We start from the raw sequence: 19895 nt of genomic DNA on the forward strand, positions 1-19895 counted from the left end.
GGGCCGCCGTCAGCATCTCCCACCACAGCACTGCTCTCCAGACAGGCTGGCAGCCAACCCAGTTTCTTTTCACTGCCAACTAAGAGGTGGAAATACAGCGTTTTAAGCCTGACTTGCCATTAGATCCGTTTTCCTCTTGCCAATGTAATTGAGCCTAGTGTGCTGAGGCTGTTTTACAGCCCAGTGCTTGCTCCATCAGCAGCCTTCAAATTAGGTGATGCAGGGTACTGACCGCACGTACCCCAGGCAGCATCCTTCCCTGCATCCCTGGGCTGCCTCGCCACTGCCTGCCTGGCCAGGGAGTGGGGCCAGCGCTGCTGCCTTGGACTCTCCCCCCTCAGTCCTTGTACTTTGCTTTGCTTTTTGGTGGCATTTTGTTTTGGCAAGCTCGAGATAAGGCAGTGGGAGGGAGCGCAGGGCTGACACGGGCTGGTTGTATCCTATAGGACTTGCTTATGGCCCTGCTGTAGCACAGTCGAACCACAAAAACCAGGAGCGGCAGCTGAATATTAAATAAAAGATTTGACTTTTATTTAAAATAAAATGTATTTGTACATAGTCTTGAAACCACAGACTACAGGAACACAACACTGGTTATTCCTTGGTGTTAGATAGGGCAGGAGATCCCTCCTCGTCAGCGTTAACGCAGTGCTGGCTTAACAAACGGGGAGGTCCTGGCCCCAGGTATCCATTATCGAGGGTGCTGTGGTGCAGCTCTGAAATCCCATTTAACTTAGATAAAAATTTATGGACTGAAATTGGGGGGGTTGGGTTTTTTTTTTTTTTTGTTTCTTGGTTATTCCCCGTACTCCTTACAGGCATACTACAGTTAATGCTGATACACCAGATCTATGCAATATTCCAGCTGGCTTGTGAGGCTAGTTAAAAAAACTGTACAATTTTATAAAATTTGTGTTTTTTACATTAGTTACACAAAACCTATACTTCATAGACCTTTACTTCATATTGTAATGAAAAAGTTTGCATATCATAGGCAGAACAGTGACTATGCTGGTGAATACTAAAAGTGTCATAATACAATATGGTGTAAAAATAAAATAAAATTAAAAAAAAGACAATATAAATGATTATCAAAAGGCAAGTTAACAAATAAACCCAAGATGTAACAGACTAACAGAAGATCATCTTCAAGGCCACACGGAACTATCTTCAAAGTCATGTCAGGCACCTCTAGCAGTCCTGGTGCATGTAGTGTGAAAGGAGAGATGGCAAATCTACTTACGGGTAGGACGACTTCAAAACAGGTCAAATGTACAGGATAAAAAACACAAAAAAAAGAAAGAAAACACTCATGCATTAAACATGATAAATAGACTTCATATAGGTTAAGCCCTGGATGGCTTTACGAGAAGATGGCTTAGAGTTCTCTTAGAAAATTGGCTGGTTTTAAGTCAGTCAAATCTTATCCTGATCTGCCCATCAGATTCTGTATCTAAAGGCCAGCAGCACGATCACCCGGCCCAGATACGGTCTTGTTATAGCAAATTAACAGAAGTGCTCATTAGTGCACACAGATTAACTGGTCTGGTAATGCAAAATTTTTCATGATAAAAAAAAAAAAAAGAAAGATACATTTCAAGCTTTATTAAGCAGCATATTTCAAAGAACAGCTTTTTAAAGTTAAATATTAATATGGCCATGGGGTTTCCTCTTGGTGGACAGTACATGGGACTCAGACCCAACCACTGGTCAGTTTGTAGAACATCTCTTCATCTAAACTTTCATTCTGATCTTTTGCTCGTGTCGACAAGAAGATGTAGCCGCCGATGAACTCGTGAACCACTTTGCAATCCACCTCCGTGCAAATGAAGGATACCCGAACATCGTCTGCAAACTCCACCGTCACCTAGAATGCAGAAAGATGGGGGTCAGCCTTGTCGGTGCCTTCCCAAAGGAGTTACACTGACGCGCACGCTCCCCTTCTGCCTGCTGCTTCTTTTCTGTTAACCCAGACGCCTCTTCCATTGCCTAAGCAAAATCCACCATGTCCATGATGACTTGGCCTTGATGATCATCATGGTTCCCTTCCAACTTGAGACATTCTGTAATTCTATGACGCAATGATTATTGTTCACGTGTTCAGATACAGAAATACCTTTTATGGCTCCTAAAATGAATTTTATTTCATTTTCTATTATTTTATTTATTTATTTAAATTATCATTATACCTTTTAATCTCCTGTGACTCAAGAGATAATCAGCCAGCGTGTTTGCACCTCTTGGCAGTGAGCATGTGATGACACCTTTGCTTCAAGAGAAACAGAGACTGGGTGCAGACCTGTCGAGGGCTGGGATTTCTTTCCAGTTTTCCCTGAGTGTATGCTGGTTTTGTAAGTTGAATTTTGGCCATAGAAATGTTTTATGGGGGCTGGGAGAGCTCATTTTGGAGTGACTGGATAGACTGACCTTTTATTGATGCCCTCTATTTTTTTGTGCCCCCATCACTGACAGCTCTGTGGGAGGGAAGGGGAATCCCAGCAGCGTGTCTGAGCTGAATAATTGGGATATCGGGGCTTACAACCGGGTCAAAACAAAGACTCCGAGGCAGAGAGGAAGCTGAATAATTTCTCCAGCAACTCTTAATGAGCCACAAACCGCAGGAGAACAGCCCCATGTATCCCTGGCAATTTTAATTAGGTGTTCTGTGGAAAAGGAGCACAAAAAGTTTGTGCATCCAAATATAATGATCGGGTAAAAGCCCATCTCGGAGCCTAGCGAAGTGTCTACTGTTGCTTTTCATTACTGACATGAAAGTCTGAGCTGTACTGCAAATAAAAGGCATTTTAGTATGGGTAAGGCCCAGTACATTTATGTCACTGGTTAGGATCAAGCTTGGGCATCATTTCTGAAGTTTGATTTTATTTAGCTGCCTTTGAGTGGGTGTTCACAGACCGGAGAAAATCGTTACGCATTAAGTGTGTAACTGGCTTAAAGATTCAAGGTTTTTTTTTCTTCTTTTTAAGGGTCATACTCAGCTCCACCAGCAGTTAGGACAAGCTCCACTAGATCTCTAAGGAGGGTGGAAGAGCAGGGCGGAGAAAATATATTACATTAACACAGCCAAATGGGACACGCTTTAGAAAACAGCAGTGTGAAAACCTGACTTTTTAAAGGTCGACTTTCAAAGTCAACTTAAAAAACCCTGAGAGAGCGCCTGTCTCATGTCACAGGAGTGAGGGAAGCATCCGAGGTGTAAACCAGTGGCTCACCATTTTAATCTCCCAGTTCACATTCCACTGCTTCATGTTGCTGAACCGCCAGGTTTTGACGGCATCGCCCGTGCTTGCGTCCATCCGTATCAGCCGGTTGTAGGCAATGCCGATCAGCTCCTCCTTCTTGCCCCCCTGGAACCTGTGACATGGTGAGGGATTAATAAATGCACACCTGCAATACACAGCTACATATGTTAAAATCAGCAGCTGAGTTAACTCATAAAATCAGCTTTGTAAGTCAATGCAATTAATGCTTTTAATTTCAGTTCAAGGTCCACAGCTAAGGATGCGCCGCACAGTTAACGTACTCCACGTATTTATCCATGACATTCCTCCTGTTCTGCCCAGCAGACCCACAGACCTTGCAATGAAATGCGTGATGCCGAACTCCGGCAGCGACTGCCAGGCTTGAATAAACCGCATCTTGGCCTCGATGAGACTCATTTGAGCGACGTTCTGGTGGGCTTCCAGGATGCGCGCTGTGATCTGCGGGCGGCGAGACACACCAGCTTTAGGCAAGGGGGTTCATCAGTGGCATCTCGACTATCACGCAAATGGGTAATGACTTGGGAGGCATTTGGGAGCCAGCACGGTTACAAACAGCACAGATAATCAGTAATTTCTACCCTGAGATCTTATTTTAGCTACGACTGCTCAAAGCCTGCAACCACGGGTGATAAACGTGGCGCTGCTTTTGTTCGTCTCTCCAGATATATAAAAGCAACTATGGATCTGAGCTGTCTGGAAGCAGAGCTGCTCAGGCTCGGTTAGTTTAAGATGCAGGTTGTGAGCGAACGGCCGGGCAGATTTCTGGTGTAGGGTTTCCAGTTTTGCAGCATAAATCACTGGGGGACCATTATAAAAACCAAACAGGGCCCAAGTTTCTCAGGAAGGGCATAGATTTTGTTAGTCTTTTCATTACTGCTCTCCAAACCAAAGGGGTTCTAGACTATTTTAATTTTTATCTTAAATTTATCTTAATTTTATTGTTGCCGTCACTTACCAAGTCTCTTACATAGCCTGGCTGTAGATGGCAAGGCGAAAAAAAAAAAAGAAAAGGAGGCAGAAAGAAAAAAAAGCAATCAGAAATATGGCAATAAAGCAAAGAAAAAGTGTAAATTAACTGCAAACCAAAGTTCAAGCAAAAAACCACATGCACAATTTCTTAGGCGGAGAAGCAGCCAAAGTGAATGTCAGGATGGAGAGGGGACACGCGAGCAGAGATGCATCGCTCGTGCCAGCCCTGCCTGAGCACCGGCGCGGTCCTGGCTGGCTGGCACTGTGTAGACATGGTTTTGGTCCTGAGATGGTTTTAGTCCTGCTGGTGGATGAAGGGGAGGATGAAGCTGCCAGCTCAGGGGAGAATCCACATCCTCACGCTCCTCCCCATGCCTCGGCACAAACTCAAGCCCGCTTACTTGCAGAGGAAGCTCAATGCAAAGCTCAGCAGCTCGCTATGGGCTGTTTAGCTCAATAGTTCCTTTTATCTGAGATATACAGAGAAATGATGAGGATGCTGCTTGGGGTTACAAGTGGCTGGAGCACAGCATCAGCTGGGCTTCCTGGGGACGCATCTGTCCTTGCAAACCGGCTGGATGCTGCTCTGCCGCTGAACCCCAGCAATGCACTGGAGAGCTGTGAATATTCTTACTTTGTGTTGGGTAGGTTTTTTTCGGTGCTCCCCAAACCCAACCTGCCAACCCTATGCTGCTGCAAGGGCACGTGGAGACAAACATCACCCAGGTAGATCAGGGGCTGCTATAGGACCGAATGCCTCTATAAATCCTCTGGCAAGGCCCATTTTGGCACCATTTGTAGGCTGCATGACCTCTTCCTCCTCCTCCTCCTCCTTCCCCCGTGCTGGGGCGCCAAGGGACCCTCATGGCTGAATTCCTTACATTCCCGCAGCCTCCATCCCTCCGTCCCTCCCAGCTGTGCCAGCACTTGTGCGGCCGGCAAATATCCTCCGCTGCTGCAAGCTCTGGCTCTGGCCATAAAGGAAAAGCCTAAATCCGCTGTTTAGCTGATGTCTACAGGGGACACGACGTTTGCATCATGGCTTGGAGTGGGGCTCGGGCTCGTGCCTGTCCCCGCACTTTGACGGAGGTTATTTTTATAAGGAGGATACCTGCACGATAAGCAAGTTCTGCAAGCTAATATTTTTCCAGGTGCCTCCATTTTACTGAGTTCAAGCCTAGAAGGTATTATATATGTTAAAATGGTGTATTTATGCAGCGTTTCCTCCATCCAAGTGGATATAAAGGCTTATTCAGAAGAACAATAAGGGCTATATAAAATATAACTCCACTGCCAGGAAATCATCATGCTGTGCCAATAAAAAGTTATATTTTTCCTGCTTCTCTGACTTGCAGCCTTCTTCTGGGTTTGGAGCAATCGTATCTAGCCACAGCCAGCCTGAAGCATGCAGGCTGTGAAGCTACAGCTGAACGATTAAGTCACCAAAAGGCCACAGAGCAATGCCTTACTTATTTTTGCTGCTGTCCTGACATATAATGTCTTTCAGAAAGTCATGCATTCATTTCCAGCGCAGAACAGTTCAGCCCTGTCATGCACGGATCGAATGTAGTGTGGAGTTCAAGCACAAGTCACAGCAACTCAAAATGAAGCAATGTTTCAAGGACTGGCATTTGGAAGTAGTGGAAAAGCAAAGAGGGAAATATGCAAACCGCATTACAGCCAAGTCTGGATAAAGCACTGCAAGGAACTGCAACTCCGCTCATCCTGAGGATTTCTGCACGGACTCTGTGCAAGGGAAGGGGTTTTAGTCCCAGCACCGGGGACTGATTCCATCTCACTGCTGCTACGTCTGTGCAGGGAGGTATGGGGGCAGCTGACCCATACTTTGCTGCACCATCACTCGGTATCAGCAGGGGGAAAAAACGTTCCCAAAATGTATTTCAAATAAACGTAACTAAAATTTAAATGCATTTAAAATAAACGGTTCCCCGCTGCCGAGGCTGTGTACGTGCACCGTCGCATAACATGTGGCATAATGAAGATCGTGGGTGTCATCCCCAGGTGCTGGATCGAAACCACATATTTCAGTCGGCATCTCATTTTAGTAACCGTGTGCATTCAATTAAGTGACAACATCCAAACCACGTAGTGTTAAAGTCTGGCTACCACCGAAACGGGTGTATGGTCAGCCTGGTCCACACCAACACCAACACCGCTCCGGGAGAGTGGGCCAGCACATACCTGCTTGTTCTTGTACTTCTTCAGGTAGCGAGGAGAAACCAGACACTCGGGATTAATGTCAGTGTTGATTTGTTCTGGGATCACCTGCGGGTCTGGGTTCAAATGCTGCATTTTCAGGAAGGAGAGGATGTTCTGCACCTCCATGCCGTAGGAGCTGTCTGCCATCGTCTTGCCCTTCGAGGCCAGGCGGCAGGCGGCCATCCAGCTGGCGTACTGCGTCTCCTGCCCCCCAAAACACAGACCCGTGCCCATTAGAGCGGTGGGACTACCATCTACTCCCCCCAGTAAAACTCCAGGGAGTCTTTATTTCCCTTCCATCCTCAGGAGACTCGAGCACACACAAAGATGGGCAGAATCCCAGCCAACGTGTAGGCTACGACCATGGGACAAAGCCAAGGAAAAGCAGGGGCTGGTTTTCTCCTCCAAATTTGCACATGTGCTCACATGCAATGCTGAACGTTGAGATGAGACGCATGCGAGTGCATCTGCTCATTTTTTTTAACTCGACACCAGCTACACGGCACATCCAAGCATGAGCTGATGGTGGGCAAAGGGCAAAGAGACGGCCAGTCCAATAAACTTACATTATCGCAGCGAAGCCAGATTTCATTCATTCCCTCCGCCACCGGAATCAGAAGTTTGATGTTAAACTTCTGACCAGAGATGTTCACATCAGGGGTAACTTCACAGCCTGCAATGAGGGAGCCAGTGCTTAACAAGGCTGTGAACAACTACGCTTTAAAAAAGAGATAAAAACCAAAAAAAAAAAAAAAGAAGAGAAGAAAAAGCAACGCTCTCCAACTAAAGGGTCTCCGATGGCATCTCAGGGCTGCAAAAGTTTCACACCACATCTCTGATGGCATGAACACTCTACATAGCAGGGAGAACAACCGTGTCAGATGTCTCTTTTTCCAAGAGACAGGAAAAAAGGGGGGGAAAAGCAAGACCTGATCTGAAAGCGATGAAGCCAAAGCTAACACGTGCTCGCAGAATTCATCTCATAGATCCTGCGTGGCCTTGTGAACGGACCTGATGGCTGGCAAACACCCTGTGTCCCTGAAATTTTCATGAAGGGGTAGGAAAAGGTGGCTAGACAGGTGCTGAAATCCCTACACATTATTATGGCTGAGTGCGTAGCTGCTGCAATCAGTGGCGAGGTGTGAGCATCCCACTTTTGGTGTTCAACTAAGAGAACTGCAGAGAACTACAAGCAGTTGTATAAACACTGGGGAGTGATGAACGGAACAGCCAAGTTAGCCGGGGCGCTGCTTCAATGCCGCCTCCAAGAATTTTTAAACGTGCTGTCACAGCAGATATTTCAAAAGCTCCCAAAAAGGTCCTGCGGGCCGGGCTTCGCTCTGACTGCAGCTCGAGGTCGCTTGGCATCACATCTGCTCCTGCCTCCACAGGGCAAAAAATGAGCTCTCTGCAGTTTGGTGGCTGCCGGAACAGGAATGTTTAACTTGACATCTGAAAAGCCACCGACCGTAGCAATTTAAAAACCCTATGTGCAAGGCTCACAGGGAGCACTTCAGCGAGGCTGCTCACAACCAGCACCGGGGAAAGGAGGAAAAAAATTTAACAGCAGCGGAGGAACAGAATGGTCTGTTCTCTCCAGCTCAAATTTATTCTCTGCTGAGGGAGTTAGTTCAGTTCTTTCGGACAGCCACAACAAAAAGCAGAAGGGCAAGTTGTCTCCCCACGCTACTGGGGAGCTGGTGGCGCTTCCCCTGGGGGTCACACATATCCCATACTCACTTTCTAGAAGGCTAAGTATATCCCATGCTATCAAACCCCCTCATCCTTGCTCCTTTAAACTTATTTACCCAACCCTAGGATAGCACGCCAAGATAAAAGTAGTGGGAGAACAAGATGCGAGACAAGCAGCCTGCTACTGGAATAAAATGCAACAGGGCTTCGGCTTAACTTACCTCTCAGGTTCATCTGGTGTGCAGGAGTCCCGTTGGATTCCTCTTTGCTTTTATAGCAGGAGATAGAGGTATCTTTGAAGGTGCACCAATATGGCTTGTAGCCTTTCAATGTCAGCTTCTTGGGCCTGCCAGACAGGTTGAGGGACATGACATTTGGTTTAAGCTCCTAAACCAAGCTGCTGCACCGGGAAACTTGTTTCACCCTTGAAAATCTGGTGTCAGCAGCTTGGATTTTGCTTGCCCCTGGGATAGTCCTTGCCTGGGACCTCAGCCACCACTCGCCATCCCTTTGCTACAACGTTGGGTCAAGAAATTGAGCTACAATTGCAAGTCTGGACTCTTCAGTCCCATGGAGGTCCCACTAATTTGGGACAAGGTGGGAGGAGCTGGAGAACTGTATTACAAAAATACACATGTCCATCAACCGCTGCAAAATATGCCTCTTTGCTCGCCACATTAAACTGGAACCACTTTGCTCAAGCTCTGAAAGGAAGCGGTACTTCTAAAAGACTTGTCAGTCAAGCACACGCATGAATACACTTGTTGTTTTCTTCTTAAATACTCCATTTCACATCAGAAAAGGTTCAGTTCTTTTCTATGGAAAACATGGATTTTGCTTGACTCTGCAGACAGCTGACGGCCCTGCAAGCCTGCAGCAAAGCAAAGCGACCACCTGGCATGGTGGTACCCTGAGCCCGCTTAGCCCACCACAAGCCCAGGACCTTTGTAGAGCTGCATGTTTCCGAATTTCTTTATCCCCCCTAATTTCTAAACCTTATTCGAAGGCTGTGCAGCCTCTCACTGCAATGCATTTCTCACGTCTCCATCCCAGAAACAGCTGCTGAACCCTCATCTATAGAAATCAAATACGTGATGGCCCCAGTTGCTGGTCTGGGAGACTCTGCACTTTCACTTTCAAGCAAAAGCATGCTCTGGGTGCATGGGTCTGGAGAAAACGGGAGGTGGGGGAGAAACAGCATCTGCCTGAACCTCGCTGCTCCCACACCTGAAGGGCACCTGAGGCTGGGACATCTGCTGCCTCCTCCTCCTCCTGCCTTTCCTGATTTTCCTCTTCCTAAAGCCCTGACACACACAGTTGTGCCCTGTGCAACCTTTACAACCACAATCTCCATCGAAAGCTGCCTCCCACAACAGAAGTCACCAACCTACAGCGAAGCCATCCTACACATGCAGGTTTTCCCATCCTTCACTAAAGATGCTTTACTACATCTTTACTGTCCTGAGCTTTTTTGAGGGCTCCTTTAAACTGCAAAGTGCTGTGCAGCAGGTAACCTGGCTGGCAGGGGAGAGAGAAACATCCCAAGTCTCTACAGCAAAACCAAGCACTTATAGGGACATATATATAGGACTTACATATACGGCATACTTGGGACATATATTGCAGCTCCTCCCCAACCGAAGTGTGACAAGAGGCACGTCCAAAGCTGAGCCAGATACTAACTGCACCATTTACACTGGGCTTCTGGCACTAAAATACCTCCTGGCCCTCCATTTTAGGAACAAATGGCAATTCTGTGCTTCTCTGCCGTGGCAGAACGGCCTCAAATCCCAACCCCAGGGTTTGGGGCTTGCGCCAGGTGAGGAACCGGCAGCTTCTTGCTGCTCCATCTCCTGCCCCACCAACTGGCGCTCCAATTTGCAAGCCATTAGCTTCCCAAGTCCTGCCAAATAAGCACATCAAAGGAAAGAGCAAGTCTTTTGTTTGTTTGCTTGTTCAAGGGGGGAAAAAAATACCCACTCAGATGCAGGGCACAAGCTGCAGCCCTGAAACTCTGCCCCAGTTAAGACAGACCGCAAGCCCAGACCCACACGGAGACCTTATTAATTAGCCTTCAGAGAGGGAGAGCTTTTCAGAACAGAAGTGCTAGGTTCTGGCTCCAGAACCAAACAATAAAATAAAGGCTTGTTCCAGAGCTATTTCTCTGCCTACAGCTTTTCTTCTATATCCTATAGCTACGCTGTGAAATCTCATTATTTCCAGTTTCCAGAACTTTCACCGTAACCCTTGCCGCAGCAGGCAATAAATTGCAAAAGACCGTTGTGGCTGCCAAACTGTTACTCAAAGTCCAGACGCTGCTGTTCCCAGTTTCCACATACACTGTCCAAGTCCAAGCGAAATTAAAAAAACACCTAAATCCTGAGTGAGCTGGAAGAGGAGCGGAGTCAGCTTAACCTGCTCCTTTTGGCAAGGAGAAGGCAGTTAGACTGGGATCCCGGCTGCTTAGAATTCATCTGGCCTCTTGCAAACCAGCAGAAGTATTTGAGCGAGGTTTCTAAGTTTCAGTCCTAATTTTAGGATGGCTTGATTATCTCCTGAGCATTAACCACATCAGAGAAATATTCCAGCACATGCTGCTGGCTATGGGATGCAGCAAGCTCTCCTGGAGGGATGCGTACCTGCTAGGGCAGCAATGGTGGGAAAACATCCTGGGTTTTATATTTAAGAACCAATCAACTCCAGTATCAAATATTTCGAACAGTGTGAAATACTTAGTGACTGTGCTACAGGATAAAGAAGGAAAATGTTTTAATAGTAAAAGAGCACAGATGCTGAGCTGTGGTATTACGCAGCTGCTGCTGGGTGGCTTTTCACACAAGGTAACATAGAGCTGTGCAGCAAGATCTTAAGGCCAGGGGATTAAAAAAAAAAAAAAAAAAGGATATTAGGCGGTAGGACTATTAATTATTCACAGACATTACCAGTTTCACAAGCACCTCTTCCCATCAGCACTTACTTGAAGACTTTAATGTAGTCGGCAAGCTCTGGGATGGAAGTGATGTCACCCTGAAAAGTAAAGATTATCCCGTTGACCCGCCAGCCCGAGCAAGTGGAGCCCGGTGGTGGGGCCCGGAGGGGAGCGATGCTGCACGGGGCAGGAAGCTGGTGGCAGCTTCACCGGCCAACACTGGGGCTCAGGGGTCACACAAATGCTTCTGAGAAAGCCTCATCCACTTCAGGGGAGAAGCAAGCAGAGAAAAAAAATCTATGGCACAGAAGTGCTGTTAGGAAATCAGAGGACAGGGTTTTATTTTTCTTTCAGGAATTGCTGCTGCCGCCGGAGCCAATTCCCACCCGTGAGGTCACCGGCGGTCACACCGGCTCGTGTTCACACAGGGATTTTTCTCCTCCCTTAGTTATTAGGTTATGTTCCAAACAAAAGGAAAAGATGCTGCTCTGCACTTCCCTGGAGGACTGGGGAAGGGCTTTCTGACGGTCTAGAAAGGTTTTTCTCCCCCAGCGTTTTTCGCATTGAGTTTATATTCATGCTCTGCATGAGGAAGATATACAGGGTGGTACTCGCAATACCCGCGAGCTCGAATTGAAGGGTTTTTGAAGGACAGAAAAAGCAAAAACTGCTTCAATAGCTTCCAGTAGCAAGACAGTTTACTTTCCGTCTGCAATGAGCAATGCTGTTTATAGATACCACGGGGAAAAAAATGCAGAATCTAAACAAACAATCCAGTAATTGCCCATTATCCATATTCAATTACTCGAATGCATCTGGAAATGGCTAGTGTTAGCAACCCCTATGGAAAAGGATGGAGTTTTTTTGATGAATCATTGTTGTCTTCACTCCTATCTGGCAGGGACTGTTCCTTAGTACTGTGTTTCAAATCTGGTTTTGCAAAGATATTATAAAAGATCCCTTGGTGATAAAAGCTTGTCATCGTTTCTGTCGCACCAAAGCAGTGCTGCTCTCCCTGTGGCGCCTGGTTAATACTGTAAACTTCTGCCGTTATTAATGCTAGTAAAGCAGGCTAAGTATGGATGTTAACTTCAAAAAGACCCTTCATAAACGCCTAAAAAAATTACATGAAGTGCAAGACTGGAAAATTTCAGGGATTTTAGGGTTTGAAAGAACTTAAAATGAAACTCAGAGATGGTATAAATGTGAAAAATGCCTGGAAAAGCTGTGCTGTGCCAAGTCTGACTGGACCTTGTGGTTTTTCTGCAGCTTAGTTCTTGGACTTTACATTTTTAAAGATGGAAAACCAGTGTTAAAACAGCATATCAGAAAAAAAACCCTGAAATTCAGTCATACCCACTCCAGGCTAAAATCCAGTCTAATAAAAACAGGGTTCCATAAGCATAAGTTATTTCTGAAAATCACAGCAGCTGTTTTAGGTGCTGTAAAAGTTTGCCATGAATTAAAAACAGTGGAAGAGAAACCTCGGCATGAAGAACTCCATATTTTGGAAAGTCAGTAGCGAGAACAGAATCAAAATTAATTTTGATTTAGGTTTCCATTATCTCACCAGGAAGGTGGCTTGGTGCTGGGGGGGAGGGTGAGTTCAGTAAGATCCTGGCTCCTCCAGGACTTCTCCAGCACCATTTGGTGTTATGGTCTCAGCAGGAAAAAAAGCAATATTGCATTTGACCTCTGCAACAATGCAGAGCTGGGTATGTAGGACTGGCTGAGCAATCCCTGCTAAATTAACTGCAAACCCCCCAAAAATAGAAGGCAGTCTTACAGCTTAAATGAAGCCTGCGGTTCAATACGTGCTCAAAGAGGTTTTATGCTGTTCTGGGCTCAGAGCAGAGCTCCAGCTTGGTGCTGGCCCCATGCTGGACACTGCCCGGGGTTCCCTCCCACCCAAACTACCTTTTGATATTTTAAAAAACCACTATTTTAAAGAAAATATTATTGGGGTCTATGTTTTGTGTTGCTTCACTGGGTTGTGGAACTTCCTCATGCTGTGAGAGCAGAAATAGAAAAAAGGGGAGAGGAAGGAAATAAAAAAGGTTGGATGCCTGGGAAAATTCCCAGCTTGGGATGATTATTCCTGCCTTGTGTGAGGTGGGGAGGGGACGTGCAAGCTGCCCTGCCACTACACGCTTGCAGCCCTTACCAGGATTGTCGATGTTTTGCCACCTTCCAAAGTAATTTCCAGATCCGAGAGTGCAGCATCCACCTCATCCACCTCCTTGTCGCTGTTGTTCAGGTGGTTTTCCGAGGACATGATGGACAGCTTATTGATGTGGTACTGAAATGCAAAGCACAGCACTTCACCAGGATGCTCCAGTGATCTGCTGGCTGCTGTGGGCTCATCACAACACAGCCGCCACGCTTGGGAAGCAGAGAGTGGAAAACCAGAGCCGTATCCTCCGCGGGAGCAGAGGTTAGCGAGCACTGAGACCTACATGCAGTTGAGACAGGAATGACCAGCTTGGCTGTTTTCAGTCCAAGGAGTCAGTGGTACGAACCCTGAAGGACTGCTCTGGACCTCACGGGGCAGAGCAACTCTTTCCACAGCATCACAGACTGGCTGAGGTTGGAAGGGACCTCTGCAAGTCATCTGGTCCTACCCTCTGTGCAAGCAGGGTCACCTAAAGCTGTTGTCCAGGACAGCGTCCAGTTGCCTTGGGTATCTCCAAGGATGGAGACTCCACAACCTCTCTGGGCAACCTATGCCAGTGCTCGGTCACCCTCACAGTAAAAAAATGTTTCCTGATGTTCAGAGGGAACCTCCTGTGTTTCAGTTTGTGCCCATTGCCTCTGGTCCTGGCACTGGGCACCACTGAGAACAGCCTGGCTGCAGCTCCTTTCCAGCCTCCCACCAGGCATTTACATACATTAGTAACATCCCCCTGAACCCTGTCTTCTCCAAGCTGAACAGTCCCAGCTCCCTCAGCCTTTCCACACAGGCAAGGTGCTTCAGGACCTTCATCATCCTTGTGGCCCTTCCCTGGACTTTCTCCAGCGTGTCCCTGTCTCCCTTGCACTGAGGAGCCCAGAACTGGATGCAGCACTCCAGGTGTGGCCCCACCAGTGCTGAGCAGAGGGGAAGGATCCCCTCCCTCGACCTGCTGGTAATGCTTTGCCCAGTGCAGCCCAGGATACCATTCAACCTTCTTTCCTCCAGGGGCACCTTGCTGGCTGATGTTCAACTTGGCGTTCACCAGCAACCCCAGGTCCTTTTCTGCCAAGCTGCTTCCCAGCTGGGAGGCCCCCAGAATATACTGGTGCTGGGGTTGTTCCTCTCGAGGGCCAGGACTTTGCAGTTCCCCTTGTTGAACTCCACCAGGTTCGTGTTGGCCCATTTCTCCAGCCTGCCGAAGTCCCTCTGGATGGCAGCACGACCCTCTGGTGTTATCAGCCACTCCTCTCAATTTGGGAGGATCCATTGCATCTTTTACCCCAAGAAAACCAAAACATCCATAAAATCTCACACAAAGGACCACATCCAACCCACTCTGGACTACTTGGAGAGTCTTCATATTTCTGTTTTCACTCTTATTTTTCCTAGGAAGGGCTCTAGGAGCAGACAGCCCGCCTCTTCATGGGGATATTTCTGCCTCCTACAGCAACAAGGCATGCCAGACCACACGTAGTAAATGGCCTGCCATCCATCTTACAGATGTCAATAGCAGGTGTAGTATTTATGCCAAATCACACCAAGTATTTCACAAAACAGATAAATAAATAGTTTTGGGAAACCCACAGACTACCACCAGCTGTCTGGGGGGCAGCGTGCCAGAAACACATAGTTCAGTAACCTAGTGTACTTACTGGGGATTTTTAAGAAGGGCAAAACTAAAAGTTAAGATAGACATAAACATGTTTGGTAAAAGAAGGTCAAGTTCCTTTTCATGAGAAGTAATCAGCAGCAAATATTTAAATTACCTAATAAGCTCAAGTGAGTATCAGGAGATGGGAAATGATCTGACCTCTACCAGCATGGGAAATCCAAGCTCCCACCAAAGGCAAAGACCAGTTACAGCAGATTTCCCTTATTGTGTTAATCAACATTCATCAACAGAGAAGTCTGCAAAGCTACAAAATCAAGTTTAACCAAAACCGTAAGGGTCTTGGGCTGCCTCCTACCTGCAGCGCTGCAAACATCATCATTTCTTCCTCCGTGCACTCAATCTCCTCCAGCAGAATAGCCCATTTGGACTGCTCGTACAGCTGGTTGATCCTGATCGCGTCATACTACAGCACAGTGCAAAAACACAGACTGGTTGTAAAATGTATGAGCTCAGTTCAAGACGCACCACTACGTGTTTCATTTCAACACAACACTTCAATCTGAGACTGAAAAGCCTCTGCCACCGAAGCAGAGTGGCTCTAAGCAACCCTCTAGCAATATCTAAGCATTAGCGAACTGGTACGTGGGAGCACGTAAACCTGGGTTTGATGCCTGCATGACCAATTTTCAAAGCAGTGGAGGATTTACCAACACAAAAGCACATTAGAGATAAAGGCATCATTCGCTCAATGCCTTCGCCTGCAAGATGTAAGTAAAAAACCAACAGTTCTGTACCTTTGGATTCAGGTCAAAAAAGCTGTAGTACTTGAACCGGAGCAGCAAAGCCTCATTTTCTTTCACCTCCTGCTCCATAAGAGATCGGGACGAATCCAGCCACCTGTAAATTGTCAACATGGGATAATACACACAAAAAACTCTGGTGCAGTTGCGATGCTTTCAAGAATGCAACTTAAAACCACATATTGGGGAAAAAAAACCCAAACAAACAAAAAAGGAAGAAAAGAGCAGAAGACAAAATCCTTAACTCACCCTTGGTTGATTTTGGCTTTATCGAGCAGTGCCTGTGGCTTGTACATTTTTGCTAAGGACTCTGGGGAGGTGACGGGCTGGCTCACGGCCAGGATGCCCGGGTTGCCCTCCGACAAGGCACTGTCACCGAACCAGGCTGAAGTGGGTGACAGGGGACTGCCGTCGTGAGCGTCATAGGTCGGTGTCATCGTTTTGCTATACAGTCCTGGGCTTGAATATATATTTCCTACCGGTAAGAGGAATAGAAGCTGGGAGTTAGCTCAGGGCCAAGCCCTGCCTGCTCCCAACCAAGCCAACTCAGAGACACAAACCTGAAGCCAGCAGATGAAAAACCTTCCCTTTTTTTACCATTTTTTTCTCCACAATGGGAAAACGCTGTGCTGCTTGTTTTCCCATGAAAAGCTGTCCCTCTCTCTCGGCTCTTCTCCGAGAGCAAAACTAATGGAAAACTCATTCTAGCCCAAATTCATGGGAAAAGGCGCAGGTCTCCCACACCAGGAAACTCCTTCCCCCTGTGTTTCTGTGGCACCTGGGACATGAACAGCCCCCAACTTACCGGTATTACCTGTTGCTTAAAGAGTTTGGAAGTCAAAAGTTTTAGAGGAGCAGGAAAATAAACTAAGGGCGCAGCCAAAGAGACCAGAGGCAGAGCGCAAAAGTCCTACTGAGGTGGAGCTCACCTTTGACGGGGCCGATGTAAAGAATATCGGTGCCTATAGAGAGGGAAAGAAAGGAGGGAAGTGAGAAGGCGAGAGAAAGTCACTTGGAGAGAAGGAAAGGACAGAAGCCGAAAATGGGCATTTTCAGAAGAGGGCAGAATAGCACAGGTAAGGTTTAACCACCCAAACCGAGTGTGTGCAGCAGCGCTGGTGGACTCGGCAGGCAAAGCAACCAAAGTGACTCCACGTTATTTTATTCACGTTACAAGAAACAGCTGGGCACGGAAACACGGCATTTCACGGATGGAAAAGCTTGCTGAGACGGCCAAACAAATTTGGTATTAATATGCTGAGCAAGTGGTGCGATTTGGTGCAAAACTGATCCCAAAGCCCACATTACTCCCAGGCCTTTTAAAGCTTTACAGTTCATACAGACTCAAAGCAGACCAAAAAAAAAAACCTTCTTAAAATTACAAATTTGAAGAGAAGAAAGCGGATCCAGCTTGGTACCTCATCCTCCAAAATAGCTGAGAGCTAAATAGTCCCTATTCATCTCACAGGAGTATTGGTTTTTAAGTTAAGAATATAAAATCCAGATTTTCAAAATAAGGGAGGTTCCACGATTGTATCCTAATGTCAGTAATTCCACTGCATGTGGATATTGGGCAATAAGCTCAGCATCACTTGCTGGGCATAAATCTGCACACCAGTACCTAGAAGGACCACTAATGAACTGGCTTTTTGGGAAAGATCCGTGTCCTTTTAAAATCACAAGCCTACTCAGATGTACAAGTCGATGCTCTTGCACTCTACCTCCAAAAACACTACTGAGGGCGTCAAAGGCGGCATGTGGCAGGGTTGAGATGCCACAAGCAAGGTCTTCTGTGCCACCTCATGCTGCTGTCCTGAACCACCTCGGGCCACCCTCCACCTCCTCACTCGAAATGATCCCTCCTCTCTGAGTGAGCAAGACATGATAGAACGCTGAGCTAAGACATCTGGAAAAGTCTAAGACCAAACCAACAGAAAAACCTCTCCAAACTGTCAGTTTTTGCAATGGGTATCTCAAGGAACAGTAAGAATGGTTTGAATCAGTGGCATGTCAATGACAGCCAACATCTGGGTTAGGAAACTTAATACAGAAACATGATTCTAAACTGCCTGACAGAATGGAAAATACAAGTGAAAACCATCCATCACCATCGAACAAGAAAACCACCAGGATGCTTTTAATGCTCCTGCTAGTTTTGCCAGCATCCCGGTTTGGATTAATGACCTGGGGGACCAGTAAGCACTGTGTGTACCTGCCTTCAGGACAAACCCAGCAAACCAGGCATGAGCAAAAAAGCAGCAGAAATGGTCAAGGGATGGAGATATCCACCTTCAAGCTTCACACTTGCAAGGAGAAGGCCAGAGGCAACTTGCCAGGTACTTACACCAGGTACTTATACTTTGGGAGTTGAACTTGGTGATCCTTATGGTCCCTTCCAACCCGAGATATTCTACAATACTATGATTATAAAGGTGGCAGAAACGTGCTCTCCCCACAGACCACTGTAATGCTAGAGCAGAGCAGTCTATCAAGAACCAGCAATACAGTACCATCACCATCCGTAACCTGCATCCCAAGAGATGCTCTTTCTTCCTCCCCATCTGCCCCTGCAGCGTGCCAGCCTCCACCTTCACGTGGCTCAAGCAGACAGGGCTGAGCATTAACTGGGCCATCAGAAGAAAACCCCACTTCTTGCCCCAAATCAGGCAGATTTTCCCATGGACATCTCCCCACATTCCTCCGTTCAAGTGTCTACTCCAGAGGAGCAAAGCTTCCCCTCGGATGTTCTCCTCATGACCTTCTCCAAACATCTGAAACATCTCAGAAGAAGCTTCCCTTAAAGAATATGCCTGAGGGCAGGCAATGTCACGGAAAGTTCCAGGTGAAATAGCTGTAAGTTTGGCAAACTTATAAACAAGTGAATACAGGTCTTCTAATGGAAAGTGTTGGGCAACATGTACTGTGGGTGTATTGACAGCTCTGCCTACAGTGATTTAAATGGTTTCATTGCCAGGTACAGGGAGCTCGGTGACAAAACATGCCCATTACATCTTCATGCACTGAAATAAGCAGATCCTGAAATATTAACCCACTTTCCAGAAGTATTCGGCACACAAACTGATGTTGGAACACTACAAAAAGCTTATTCCGATTAAAACCATGACCTTTAACTAATGGCACCTAAACATGGCAGGTAGCTGCAGTAATTAAAACCTGCAGCAAAAGTACTTTCATTCACAAGGAAAGCAAAACCAGCAAGATAGTTCAAAGCTACTCACTGAAAGACCAATAATTAATTAAAATAAAAAGCTATCTTTTGCATATATTTCCCTTGAAGCAGGCCAAGTATTTCCTATTACTCTAATGGAGATGCCCTCTGTGAATGCTGACTTTTGGGAAGGTTAATTATGGACTTTCAAGATGAAAATGCCAAATGAAAATGAAAATTGAGCCTTGCCTGATGCAGCGAAAACTGCCTGAGTCAGGAGTGGGAGAGGACTAGTCCAGAAATATTTTCAAGTAACTAAGAGGAGAAAGAGCAAGACCGGAGCAAAAGAAGAATTATTTTTCCCTTGCTACGAACCCGTGCTGATGGCTCCCTGCAGAGCCCATGTGCACATCACTCTGGCACGGCAGCTCGAGGGCATCATTGCCCTCGCCCGTGCCCTGCACAGCCAAAACCTTGCAAGCTCAGAGTCACAAGTGGCACTAACCACACTGCATGACCTTCACTTGTACTTCATTTAATTTAAGACCAATTAATACAACTTTATGAAATTCCAAGTTTGGTTTTTTTTTTAATTAAATCTGCCCTGCTTCCTTCTTATCGCTGGATTTAAACCCAAGAGCTCTGGCAGCCAGACACGTCTTGCCTGCCCAGCAGTGTGCATCACTGCGGCTTTCTCCACAAGTCCATTTGGGCTAAAGTGCTCCCACTTGGCCGACTTTATGGTTTAAACTCCTGCCATTTGCCTTCAAACACCAGACCTCCAGCAGCCACGGAGCAGAGCCAAAAAAACCCTCTGCTTGCAAACACCTCCCTGTATCACTTTGCTGCCTGGGGCAAGAGATGTTACTCCATCAGCAATGTTACTCCATTAGTGATGTTACTCCGTTAGTAATTCTCTTACCAATGCTGCTCTGGTTCTGTAAGCCAGACTGGTAAACTACCCTCCCAGCAATAAAAGGGGTTTTTTTTAGCATTATGATCTATAGCTACACCCTTAACATAAGCAAACACTAATGCAATGGGTTTTGC

At 46.6% G+C, this 19895-nt stretch overlaps 1 protein-coding gene across 4 annotated transcripts in view; it reads right to left on the reverse strand.

The window, feature by feature from the left end:
* Positions 1 to 509: 509 nt before the first annotated feature.
* Positions 510 to 19895, reverse strand: part of FERMT2 (FERM domain containing kindlin 2) — a 52421-nt gene continuing 33035 nt past the window's right edge. Inside the window, exons 4-16 of one of the 4 annotated variants that reach the window (XM_080394403.1) lie at positions 16606 to 16638; positions 15926 to 16151; positions 15671 to 15773; positions 15232 to 15339; positions 13256 to 13390; positions 11140 to 11189; positions 8384 to 8508; positions 7037 to 7143; positions 6453 to 6674; positions 4237 to 4257; positions 3595 to 3719; positions 3231 to 3372; positions 510 to 1867 (exon numbers count right to left, since the gene is read on the reverse strand). In XM_080394403.1, the coding sequence (XP_080250529.1) occupies positions 1694 to 1867; positions 3231 to 3372; positions 3595 to 3719; positions 4237 to 4257; positions 6453 to 6674; positions 7037 to 7143; positions 8384 to 8508; positions 11140 to 11189; positions 13256 to 13390; positions 15232 to 15339; positions 15671 to 15773; positions 15926 to 16151; positions 16606 to 16638 (1571 nt within the window). In that variant the 3' untranslated portion in view covers positions 510 to 1693. The remainder of the gene's footprint in view (positions 1868 to 3230; positions 3373 to 3594; positions 3720 to 4236; positions 4258 to 6452; positions 6675 to 7036; positions 7144 to 8383; positions 8509 to 11139; positions 11190 to 13255; positions 13391 to 15231; positions 15340 to 15670; positions 15774 to 15925; positions 16152 to 16605; positions 16639 to 19895) is intronic. The other 3 variants (XM_080394405.1, XM_080394404.1, XM_080394406.1) reach the window with 3 other exon arrangements.

This window comes from Falco punctatus, assembly GCF_963210335.1.
Source record: "Falco punctatus genome assembly, chromosome: 7".
NCBI lineage: Eukaryota > Metazoa > Chordata > Aves > Falconiformes > Falconidae > Falco > Falco punctatus.